The 13,227-nt window shown below is 42.8% G+C and overlaps 2 protein-coding genes across 2 annotated transcripts in view; one reads left to right on the forward strand and one right to left on the reverse strand.

Moving 5' to 3' along the window:
* fastkd2 (FAST kinase domains 2) overlaps positions 1-3,232 on the forward strand; it is a 49,186-nt gene extending 45,954 nt beyond the window's left edge. The window contains exon 12 of the mRNA XM_069934252.1: positions 207-3,232. Within this exon, the coding sequence (XP_069790353.1) occupies positions 207-284 (78 nt within the window). The 3' untranslated portion in view covers positions 285-3,232. The remainder of the gene's footprint in view (positions 1-206) is intronic.
* Positions 3,233-3,358: 126 nt separating this feature from the next.
* Positions 3,359-13,227, reverse strand: part of cpo (carboxypeptidase O) — a 29,117-nt gene continuing 19,248 nt past the window's right edge. The window contains exon 10 of the mRNA XM_069936196.1: positions 3,359-5,242. Coding sequence (XP_069792297.1) covers positions 4,971-5,242 — 272 coding nt within the window. The 3' untranslated portion in view covers positions 3,359-4,970. The remainder of the gene's footprint in view (positions 5,243-13,227) is intronic.

The raw sequence follows: 13,227 nt of genomic DNA on the forward strand, positions 1-13,227 counted from the left end.
CACTAATTTACTTTAAAAAATAGCTGCTTCCTGATCACTACTTGGATTTGGAGCTCTGGATAGGCAAACATCAAAACTGAGCCCCTTTATTGCTGATCAACCAAATCCCTGTTTTGCCATATTATATTTTTGGGAGGGAGGGTTTTTATATCAATCATCTCAATTCAATATCTTAACTCCAGTTTTCATGTCTTTGTTTACCTCAGATCTCGGAATATGAATTTGGAAAGCTATCAGAAGCTGAAAGAGTTGAGTTCTTTAAGAGTGCGATCTTTGGAGAATGAATAGCCTTTGAGAAGCCACTGATTACCCACGGTGGGCAAGGTGCAGTGAAGTGCTTTAGTAAGCTTCTGATACCATTGCACTCTTCAACATTTGACATTTCAACATTGACATAGTGTTAAGTTTATCCTGAGACAATCAGATAAGAATGGAGCAGATCAGATGAACTCGAGCATCTGCTCCAATGGTATGGAGTTGGATGGGTTGCCATTATGTCTTTCTTTGTACACATTCATTATGTCTCTCCATTAGCCTGAGGTTGCACAGAACAACTATGATGATACATTGCCTCTTCCAGTTGATGGATTGCACTCAATTTTATTTTCCCTTGGGCAACAACCAAAATAAACATTTTTATTTAGGGGCAGAGATGCCCCTAAATTTTACCCCTCTAAAATTGAAAAACTCCATGCATATTTAAATCAGCGCTGGAACTGATCAGCAGTTCAAGCAACATTTGTGTGGAATAAAAGGATTACTCAGTTTTTGTCTTGACAGATGTGCATGATGAGCTGAACATTTCCTGTCTGCATCCTCCCATCTGTATTGAGATTTACAAGGACGATACAAATTTGTATGAATAATGTGGATCAGATTCAGTATTGACTTTTTAATGTATACATTTGAGCAACTCAAATTTGGCATGCCCAAAAAACGTTTTTATTTGCCCTGTGAAGTTACAAAATGGTGACAGATGTCATAAAGTCAGTCCACGTTTAAAAAAAGGAAAGATTATCCTTCCTGAGTTAACTGACTGTGGTTGCAGTAAAGTAGATTGTTATCTTCAGTTCCACACCTCACTATGTCTGCAGATTGTTTTCTGTGCTGTAGTGCTCTGTCGTTCTAAAAAATTCAACAAAACACTCAAGCGAAAATTCTTTCCTGAGATGAATGTGGAGGATGGAATGTGATGCTCCTCATTGAGGATATTTGACCTAATGTGTCTGTCTAGCTTTTTCTGTTTCTGTTTGAACTGGTAATGCTGATTAGTTTGAGATGAAGTGAGGGTGAAATGAAACTCAAACAGCAGCATAAATGAGGTGGCCAAAGAACCTGCTCTGTCTTATCGAACCTGCAATTTACCTGTTTTACGAGAATTATGTATTGCACCGTGATCTCCTGATTGTGGTGTCCTTGCCAGTTTTTATACTATGAAGTTCCATTGGAAAATTGTCCAGGAATTTCTTCCTCACTTGGCAATCAGTAAAACGATTCAGCTTCCTTTTAGTAGAACCACAAGCATAGACAGGGTGGAGGACCGGTGAACAGAATGAGCTTGTCGGGGGAAAGAGAGGAGCCAGTAGTGTTGGATTAAGTGCTGAGGTAAGGAGCCACTGGAGAAAATTGGTTCAGTGGGCTAGAGGAAGCGAGAGAAGGAGTTGATGGTGTCACATAGAGCCAGTCCCAATTATTTATGGTTGAAGCTCAGTCAAAAGAAAGGTTGATTATTTATGGAGGTAAAACCTTCCACAACTTTCCAGTAGGTCCAGAAGGCACAGCTTCAGAAGAACAAAAGGACCTCCCTTTAGAACAGAGATGAAGAGAAATTTCTTCAGAGGGTGGTAAATCTGTGGATTTCGTTGCCACAGACAGCTGTGGCGGCCAAGGCATTGGGTATATTTGAAGTGGCTTTTGATAGGTTCTTGATTAGTCAGGATGTCGAAAGTTATGGGAAGAAGGCAGCAGAATGAAGTTGAGAGCAAAAACATACATCAGCCATGATTTGAATGGCAGAGCAGACTTGATGGGCCTAATGGCTCTTAAAAGAGCTGGGCATTCAGAGGTAGCTGCCATTGGACTGTTTGGTAAGCGTGGTCACTATTACTTCACGACAGGAGGAACTCGACATTCCTCACTGTGCTGCATTCAACGTTATCTCCTACCAAAAGCAGAAACAATTATGTCCTTTAAGGGACCTGGAGATAACAGTATTGCACTTTTATGAGATGTATGAAGATGGGATTTAGTTGAATATTTGTATTAGAAGGAACAGTTTCTGCATGCCTCTGTTTCCATGGTAGTCAGAGTATGGAACTTAATTCACCACAGATTCAAGTGCACAATGATGAACAGCTTTGGTCGTCATCTGTAAATTGGGCATGTAATTCATAATGCTTCCTGTCAGGCAGGAATTTAGTTAATGGAGATGGATGATCAACAGTGTGCAGAATAAAAATGGCTATGGGTTATTGGTATTATGGGAATATTGTACCTGAGACCGATTTGCAGATAATATTGGACTAAAATCTTCCTGTCTTGATCTGGGGAAGTAAAAATATATGTACTGTTCTGCCCTTTGTTCCTGTGTACAGTATGTAATGGAGGGCAGGAGCAGGCAGCGGGAATTTCTATGAGCCCCAATGAGCATTTTGTTCAAGTGGTTAATCAGTAAACACTAAAGAACAAAGCTTTGACATGTTCCAGTCATGGACCATTAGATAAACATAGGATCACTTCACTTCTGCCACAAGGTAAACTTCGATATGTAAAATAAGTTGGTGTAACATGAATCCATTTTATGACCTCAAGAAATCTTAAAATGCTTTCCATACATTGAAGTATTTTTTAAAATACGGTGACTCTTGCTATCTTTGAAATGTGGAGGTCACACTGTGGATAGCGAAGTCTTTAAACAACAATAAGTGACCAGATTATCTGCTTTAATATTGGCCGAGGGATAAATATTGGAGAACTTTTCTGCTTTCGGATGGATTTGTTACGCCTACCCAAGGGTGCAATTTCTTTTCAACAGCTCATGTAGACAGCTGTGCCTCTGACAGTGCAGTAGTGCACCAGTGGAGCTGGCTAAGGTTTTTACTTCAGTCTCTGGAGTGAGACTCAAAGCCCCTGCCTCAGGAGAGAAGATGCTGCTGACCTCAGCCCCTCATTCTGTAATACTTGACTTTGTGCACACGATTCTGCTATCCCAGATTAAAGCCTTTCAATCTGATTTTCTTGGGCTTCCTTGGCTGATCTGAAGAGTGAAACAAGCAAAAGCAGGATAATTGTTAGCTTTGCTGCAACTTTTACTTTAGATATGCTTTCAAAGAGGCAAGCAATTCAATGAAAGACACAGCTTTATTCATAGAGCATCAAGCAAATGATCAAATCGAGGATGCCAGTATGGTTCCACATTTATAAATGAAGAGAACAAACAGCTTTCATGGTTAGAATTTTGAACAGTTGATACATCTCAAAATCAGTTCATTAACCCCACTAAATCTTTAAACATAAGTAAAACATGAAAATCTGTAGACACTGGTTGAAGTAAAAGAAAACAATGCTGGAGAAACTCAGCAGGCCAACAGTGTCCTTTATGTAGCAAAAGTAAAAATACACAACCAATGTTTCGGGCTTGAGCCCTTCATTGTCGGCAGGTCAAACAAAAGAGTGGGGGCAGAGGGGTGGTCACGAAGGCTGGAGGTACTAGGTGGAGAAGGGAGGGAGGGAACAGCAGCAAGCAAGAGGAGGGATGGCTGGGTAAAGAGAGAAGGAAGGGGAGAGAGAACAAGATTTTTGCTATCCCTCCGCTTAACTTGCTGCCTCCTCCCTCCCTTCGGTGATGTATTTTTACCTTTGCTATATAAAGAACATTGTTTGATCTGCAGAGTTTTTTTTTTCCAGAATTATGCTTTTATTTCTTTAAACATACATGTTTATTGCATGCCAAATATTTACGCTAGTGCTCAATTCGAATGTTTCCTCTCCTGTCTTCATATAATTTCTTTCATGTGCTAATATTTCTTTCTCCCTATTTGCATGCATACAGTTTCTCTGTGAATGCTCTCATTGACTTGATAGGAAAGGTAATTCCACATTCTCTCAACTCTGCAGTGGTAAATTTCTCCGGAGTTCATTATTAGGTTTACATCTTTAATGACGCCCAAGAATGGCAACATTTTTGTAACACAGTAGAGGTGCAATTGCACTGGAAAGTGTGAGGATGTAACCAAGAAAAGAAATATGTAGCTAGGAGGAAAGTGGAAGAGGCTGCTATTTTGGAACAGGAGATCAAGGGGAACCTTTGTTGATGTGTAAAATGATGAAACCAAGTGAACAAAAACAAACTTTTCCTGAACAAAGGAATCTGAAATCGAGAGCTGTAGATTTGAAAGTAATTAGTAGGACAGAGCAGAGTGGAGGAAAATATTTCCACCCAGAAGGTAGCTGTAGTCTGAATCTTATTACATGAAAGGGCTTCAGAGGCTGAACCTCCACATTTAACCAGTACTTGGACACATGCTTGTAGAGGTGTGGCCTTCGGAGCTCTCAACCTGGTGCTGGGATTAGAAAGAAGAGCTGTTTCACATCTAGCACAAGCAGAACCAGCCAAATGGCATCCATTGTTACAAATGTACAACTTAGTCCCTTCCAAATTCAGGTTGAGGGACAAGAGCGGCAAAACCATGGAGAGAACCGCCATCAGGAAGTTGCCCTCCAAGCCACACCTCCGTCCTTACTTCACCATTGCTGGGTCAAAATCCTGAAATTTTCCTTCCCAATAGTATTGTGAGTATACACTGCACCTCAAAGACTGATATGATTCAAGAAGGCAGCTTACAAAGGGCAATTAGGGGGAGGGCAATTAAATGGTGGTTCAAGACCACGTCCCTTGAATCAATAAAAGAAATGTTTATGATTCTACAATCAACGCATGGCTTCAAAAGTTCTCAATCATTTTCGGTTTGTTATATTGAATTAGGAATGTACGCATTTAATAAACCAGAGGAGAGCACACCCAACCACAGGGCTGCAGTACCTGCAGCAGAGTTCTGGAAATGTTTCTCGTTGATGTACTCTATGATGGTTGTCACGGCTGCCATTGTCTCCTCGCAGCAGGGCTGGATCTGTTCATCAGGGAGCAGGAACTGATATGTCCCATTGTCACGGAGTTCGAACGTGTAGGAAAAGTTGATCCCAAGATCACCTGCCCAGTCACGAGATGAACCAGAGGAGTAATCTAAAAGAAGCATTTCACTGTTGAGTTTTTTAAAATTTCAGTTTCTGTAGAAAGTCACTTCCAATCCTGCCACATTGTGAAAGGAGGATCAATGTTCAATGCCATTGAAACGCCTATCTGCCTGAAGCAAGATCTTCAAGTGTGCACAGAAGTGGGTCCTGAATCTTTAATGCTGTACAGGATTATCTCAAACAAGTATGTTTGAAAGTTTTGGAATAACCTTTGACCAAATGGAAGTAATCGGCTGGAGTAGCCTCATACCCAAACAGGGGGGTCCTAACCGATTTCATATCCATCCAAATCCTGGGAGTTGCTACTGATGAACAATTCAGCTGGACCAGTCACAAAATACCACTACTACAAGAATAAGCTTAGTATCCTGCAAGGAGGCATTCATCTCCTGATACCAAGAGCCTTTGCATCATCCCCTGGTCACAAGGCAGGAGCATGATGGGAAGCTCTTCCATGTGCCTGGGTGAGTCTGATCTGTCTCAGGACAAAGCTTTGGTTATAGGGAGAAACTGGGTCTTTATTCCATTAAAGAAATGAATAAAAAAGGTCCATCTCTTGTGCACACTCAAGTCACTTATTGTTCCATTGGCAACTGTCTTCAGCTATATAGACTCCAAACTCAAAAGTGGTCCTCCATTAAATTAGGTAACTCCTTAATACCTACCTATTGAATGGTCATGAGCTTCAGTCTCAAGTTTAGTCCAATAATCGTTCCTGTGAACCACAGGGTGTTGTTTAAAACTATAAGGGGAAACTAGACTTTGTGGTGAAGGAGATATTAGGAGAGGCAAATGAAATTTCATTCTGGGAAGAGTTTTAATGAGGTCGTTAACACAGGAGAGATCGAAAATAGACTCATACAGCACAGAACAGGTTCTTCAACTCAACTTGCCCATGCTGACCATGTTGCCATTGTGGGCTAATCCCATTTACTTGCATGAGATCCATATCCTTTTAAACCCTCTTCATATATCTACCCAAACCTCTCGAATGTTGTAATTGTAATCTATCGCTTTCTATGGCAGCTCATTCCAGAGCTACCCTCTGAATGGAAAAAATTAACTCAGCTCCTTCTTAAATCTCTGCCCTCTCACCTTAAATCTATGGCTTCTGGTTCTAGAATCATTTACCCTGGAGTTGAAGGGGGGGGGGGGAAAGAAGATTGAGCATTCACTATATCCATGCCCCTCATGATTTTACCTCTCAGCTTACTCCGCTCTAATGGAATAAAGACCCAGTTTCTCCCTATAACCAAAGCCCTCCAGTCCCAGCAATAGTCTAGTGAAGAAATGGGCTGAGAGGTTCTTATAAGGAGAAAAAATGGGAGCAAAGGAATAACTGTAATGCCTAACTCCTGGATCATCTAGTTCAAATGTCAGTTCTGCTGTCCTGAAGCAAAAAAGGAGATAGTGGAAGCACCCAACAGACAGTCAATGACCCTGGAGAGAAACAGAAGTTCTTTTGTCTCATTTAGGGCTACTGACTGACACCATAACCTTTCTTTTTGCCTTTTGAAAGTATTTACTGCATCTGAGCTCCCCCCCCCCCCCCCCCCCCCCATTTGGGTATGAGGCTACTCCAGCCGATTACTTCCATTTGGTCAAAGGTTATTCCAAAAATGCTCGCCTGCATTTTAGCTCACAATGCTGAGTGACCTGCAGATAATCTGGAAGAGATGTCCAGGAGGCCTCATTACCTTGCTTATTTTTTTGTCAGGCCCTGTCAGTGTTTCCTTATCAGGTACATGCCTTCCGCTGCCTGACAATTCAAGCATGTTCAAATTAGCATTTTATTTACTTTCACTTCTTTGACCTATCGATTTTATTGGATATATTTGCAGTGATGATCCAAAAATTCCATGCAGGAGGACGGTCTTGAACTTCCATTATCTTATAATCTTCCAACCCTGTCCATTTTGCCCAAACCTGGCCAGATTTGTCATTGATTGAGCATCATATTAGACTACAATTTTCTGCTCTTTACCATGTTGTTGGGGTCACAATACCTAATACATTATAATATTTATGATAGCACAGAGTCCAACATCAGAGAAACAAGGCCTGCAGCTCAACAAATCCACACCAACCATCAAACACTAATCCTACATTGATCCTGTTAATTTCCTTACATACCTCCCCCACCCTGCCCTGAAGGTTCTACCACTCACCTGCACACCAGTGAAGGGTAAAATGCAATTGTAGGGGAGCTTGGATGATGAGGGGAATTCAGGCTCTGATCAAGAGCAAGAAGGAGACAAAGGCCAGGTATAAGCAACTGGGATCAAGCATAGACATGGAGGTGTTTTGAGAGCTGAGGAAAAAGCTAAAAATAGAAATCAGGAGGGCAAAAATGGGGGGGGGGGGGTGCGTATAGTAAATGGCTGGCAGATAACATAGGATAATCCTGAGACCTAAAGGGAACAGGGGTAACCAGAGGAAAAAATGAGACCCCTTGGAAATGCGGTCAACTCTGGAACCGCAGGAGAGAAGCAGGGTCCTCGATGAGTCCTTCTCTCCTTTTACTGTGGGGAAAGACATGAGGATTGGAGAACTTGGGGCAGCCATTATGAACAGTCAGTATTACAGTTGAGGAGGTGCTGAAGGACCTGATGCATATGAAGTTACACAAATCTGTGCCTGAACAGTATATCTGAGGACACTGTGGGAAGCTAGAGAGGAAATTACTGGTGCCCTAGCTGAGATTCGTGAGTCATCATTAAGTATAGGTGAGGTGTTGGAAGGCTGGAGGGTGTCAAATGTTGTGCCTTAATTCAAAAAAGGGCTGCAGGGAAAAGATTGGGAACTACAGACCAACATCTGTGGTTGGTGGGTTACTGGAGAAGATTCAGCTGGAGGAGATAAACAGGCACTTGGATGACAAGGTCTAATTTGTGATGGTCAGCATGGTTTTGTAAGTGGGAGATCATGTCTCACAAATCTTGAGGTTTTTTTTTGAAGATGTGACTAAGAAGGTTGACGAGGGCAGTGGTGTAGAGGTATATATGGATTTCAGCAAAACATTGAATAAGGTTCCACATGGTCGGATACTCTGGAGGGTTAGATGACATGGAATCCAAGGTGAGATAGCTGAATGGATAGAAAATTGGTTTCATGATAGAATGGCAGTGGATGATGGGAGGTCTGTGACTAGTGGTGTTCCTCAGGGATTGGTGCTACACCCATTGCTGTTTTTCATCCATATCAATGATTCAGATGAAATAGTACCTGGCGCAATTGGTAAGTTTGTGGACGACACTAAAATGTCTGGTGTGGCAGACAGTGAAGATATTTGCGAAAGATTTCAGCAGGATCTTGATCAGTTGGGCAGGTGGGCAAAGGAACAATTGAGGGAATTTAATACCATACAGAGAAATGTGAGGTGTTCCATTTGGGAAATCTAACATGGGTAGGACCTATGCAGTGAATGGTAGGGATCTGGGGAGTGATGTGGAGGGATCTATGAGTAAAGGTACATAGTAGGTTGAAACTAGCATCACAATGGTCGCAAAGATTTATGGCACATTGGCCTTCATCATTAAAAATATTGTTTGGGAGGTCATGCTGAAGTTGTATAAAATGTTGATGAAGGCCCCATTTGGAGTATTATGTACAGTTTCTGTTATATTGCTATCAGGAAGATGTCACGCTGGAGGGGATACAGATAATATTTACAAGGATGTTGCCAGGACTCGGGGAACTAAAGTAAAGGAGAGGTTGAACAGGCTGGGTCTTTTTTCCCTGGAGCTCTGATTAGAGGTGTACAAAATCAGTAGGGGAATAGATCGGATGAAGTGTTGTCCAGAGTAGGGAAATTGGTATCACAGAACATCAGTTTAGGGTGAAGGGAGAGATATATAACAGGATCCTGGGGGAGATATCGTTTTTGAACAGGGTGTATGGAATAGGCTGCCAGAGGTGGTTGACGCAGGTACTATTGCAACGTTTAAGAAACATTTGGAGAGACATATGGGTATAATAAGTTTAGAGGGATATGGAGCAAATGCAGACAGGTGGGATTAGTGTGGGTGGGACATTTTGGTCGGTGTGAGCAAGATGTGCCCTTTTCCATGGTATGTGACTGGTGATCAATTAACCAACCAGCCCGCCCTGCCAATTGATTAAAAAAAAATTCTACCAATAAGTGCAATTGTATCCAGTTCTAACACGACTTCTCAATTAAGGGCACTCTTGATTAATGGTCTCCAATCTGCATTTTTTTTTCCACAGAGCTATTTGTTAAGGCACTCATTTCTAATTGTACCAGTCATTTTGTTGGAAACCATTCACAATTGAAAACAATAGTCTATTTGCTCATATTTTTCCAATCTGAATGAAAAGTCATCAACCTAAAATATTAATTGTTTCCTGCTCAACTTATGCTGTGCGTTTCCAGCAAATGACCATATCTGTGCCAGGTGCGAAGAGGTGGGGTTCCTTAGGGGCCGAGTTGATGAACTGGAGCTCCAGCTTGATGACCTTAGGCTCGCAAGAGAGAGTGAGGAGGTAAGTGACAGGACCTTAAATCTTCCCACAGGACATACCTGCAGGGGATGTAACGAGACACAAGTATTAAAGAATAAAATTAAAGAAATGGAGTTGCAGCTTGATGATCTGAGGCTTAACAGGGAGAGTGAAGAATTTATAGATACAACGCTCAGGGAAGTGCTTACCCCTGGATTGGGGGGGTCAGGTAAGTGGACTACTGTCAGAGGAGGGGGGAAAGTTGCTAGCTCTGTGGTGAGCACCCTGGTGGCTACTACTCTTAGCAACAAATATAGTGTATTGGATGTAGTTGGGGAAGATAACCTGCCAGAGGTTGCACCAAGGGAACCGGTGGTGCGGAAAGGAAGGAAGGGGAACAAGGTGGTCATTGGGGACTCCATCATCAGGGGAACAGACAAAAGATTCTACGAACCTGACAAGTGTTCCCGTATAGTGTGTTGCCTCCCAGGAGCCAGGGTGCGAGACGTCTCGGATAGGGTTCAGAGTATCCTGGGGGAGGTGAACGGCCAGAAGTCCTGATACACGTGGGTACAAATGACGTGGATAAGATGAAGGAGGGGATCCTGAAGAGGGACTACCGTGAGCTCGGAAGGAGGTTAAGAAGCAGGACCTCCAGGATTGTAATCTCAGGGCTGCTACCTGTGCTGAGCGTGGGTGGGGGCAAAAATAATAAAATCAGGAGGTTAAATGTGTGGCTGAAGGAATGGTGCAGAGTGCAGGGATTCAGGTTCATTGACCATTGGGACCTCTTCTGGGGAAGACAAGACCTCTACAGGAGGGATGGTTTACACCTGAATGCAACAGGGGCCAATATACTGGCAGTTAGGTTTAATAATGCTGTCGGATTTGATCTAAACTAATTTGGCAGGGGGAAGGGAACAGGACTGATAGGGAAGCAGATAGGAGAGTGAATATAGGGGTGGTTCCATTAGACGGTGAAACAATAAGGAAAAAGGGAACTAAAAGTGATAGGCGAGTAGGGGCAAGTGCATCGAGAACAAAGGTGGAGGGAGAAAGGAGATATGGTATCAAGGTATTGTGTATGAATGCACGGAGTGTAAGGAATAAAATGGATGAGCTTGAGGCGCAAATGGCAATGGGAGGTTATGACATTGTTGGAGTAACGGAGACATGGCTGCGGGAAGGGCAGGATTGGGAAATAAATGTTCCCGGGTACACGTCCTATAGAAAAGACAGAAAGTTAGGAAGAGGAGGTGGGGTAGCTCTGTTGGTAAGAAATGAAATTCAGGCGTTTGAAAGGAAAGACATTGAAACAGGTGGGGTAGAGTCTGTTTGGATAGAATTAAGAAATTGCAAAGGCATGAGGACCATAATGGGGGTCATTTACAGGCCTCCGAAAAGTAGCTCAGATATCGGTAGAAGTATAAATCAGGAATTAAGAGTGGCATGTCAAAGTGGTAGCAATACGGTAGTTATGGGGGACTTCAACATGAAGGTGGACTGGGATAATCAGACGGGGGCAGGAACACAAGAGAGTGAGTTTATTGAATGTCTACGAGATACTTTCTTGGAGCAGCTAGTGGAGAAACCTACCAGGGGGAAGTCAATTCTGGACTTGGTGCTGTGCAGCGACACAGAGTTAATAAGTGACCTCGATGTAGGGGAGCCATTAGGGAATAGTGACCATGGTATGGTTACTTTTGAGTTGCAATTAGAAAGGGAAAAAGAAAGGAAGTCGGAAGCGTCTGTACTGCAGTTAAATAAAGGGGATTATGCAGCTATGAGGGAAGAGCTAGCCAAAATAAAATGGAAAGATACACTAGCTGGGAGGACAACTGGGGAAAAATGGCAGGTATTTTTGGACATTTTTCACAGGATTCAGGACAAATTTATTCCAAAGTGGAGGAAAGGCTCTAGGAGATGCAAATGGCAGCCGTGGCTAACTAATGAAATCAAGTGCAATATCAAATCCAAAGGGATAAGATAGCGAAGCGGAGTGGGAAGTTAGAGGATTGGGAAACCTTCAAAGAGCATCAGAGGATAACTAAGAAAGTCATAAGAGAGGGGAAAATGAAGTACGAGAGGAAATTAGCAAATAATATAATGGAGGATAGCAAAAGCTTTTAAATATGTGAAGAGGAAGAAATTGGTTCGGTCTAAAATTGGTCCATTAAGAATGGAAAAGGGTGGAATTATTACTGGAAACAAGGAGATGGCTGAGGAATTTAACAAATGCTTTGCAACTGTCTTCACCAAGGAGGATATAGGTTATGGTCAGTTAGGGGGTAGTGGTCATGCGGTATCAAGAGTCTTGGGGAACTTTCCTGGGGAAGTATGGGATCTAATGGATATCCGGATCCAGAAGCAGGAGGTTGTGAGTAAATTGTTGGGACTGAGGGCTGATAAATCCCCAGGGCCTGATGGGCTGCATCCCAGGGTGCTTAAAGAAGTTGCTATGGAAATTGTGGAGGCAGTGGTCGACATTTTCCAAAGTTCCATAGATTCGGGGGAGGTCCCTGAGGATTGGAGAGTGGCTGATGTGGTGCCGATTTTTAAGAAGGGAGGGAGGGAGAAAACGGGAAATTATAGACTGGTCAGCCTGACGTCAGTGTGGGGAAGATATTGGAATCTATCATAAAAGGAGTAATAGCAGAACACTTAGGCAGAAATAATAGTATAAGGGCTAGTCAGCATGGATTCCTTAAGGGTAAGTCATGCTTGACTAACCTGGAATTTTTCGAGGATGTGACAAAGAGGGTGGACTTGGGAGAGCCAGTGGATGTGGTGTATTTGGACTTCCAGAAGGCCTTTGATAAGGTACCGCACGGGAGACTAGTGGGCAAGATCAGGGAGCATGATATTGGAGGTTAGGTGGTGACATGGATAGGAAATTGGTTAAGAAATAGGAAACAAAGGGTTGGAGTAAGCGGGTCTTTTTCGGGATGGCAGGATGTGATGAGTGGAGTGCCGCAGGGATCGGTATTGGGTCCTCAGTTGTTTGTAATTTATGTAAATGATTTGGATGAGGGGATTATTAATAATATGAGCAAATTTGCAGATGACACTAAACTGGGTGGCGGTGTGGGGTGTGAGTAGGATGTCAGGAAAATGCAGAGGGACTTGGACAGGTTGGGGGAGTGGGCTGCTGAATGGAAGATGATGTTCAATGTGAGCAAATGTGAGGTTATCCATTTTGGGGGCAATAATTGGAAAGCTGAGTATTATTTAAATGGAGACAAGCTGGGGAGTGGGGAGGTGCAAATGGATCTGGGTGTACTTGTTCACCGGTCACTGAAGGCTAACATGCAGGTTCAGAAAGCTGTGAAGAAGGCAAATGGCATGTTGGCTTTCATAAAGAGGGGATTGGAGTATAGGAACAGAGACACCCTTCTGCAGTTGTACAGGGCCATGGTGAGACCCCACCTGGAGTATTGCGTCCAGGTTTGGTCTTCAATTTTGAGGAAGGACATACTAGCTATAGAGGATGTGCAGCACAGATTTACAAGGTTA

The sequence above is a fragment of the Narcine bancroftii genome, chromosome 4 (assembly GCF_036971445.1).
Source record: "Narcine bancroftii isolate sNarBan1 chromosome 4, sNarBan1.hap1, whole genome shotgun sequence".
In the NCBI taxonomy this organism is placed as follows: domain Eukaryota; kingdom Metazoa; phylum Chordata; class Chondrichthyes; order Torpediniformes; family Narcinidae; genus Narcine; species Narcine bancroftii.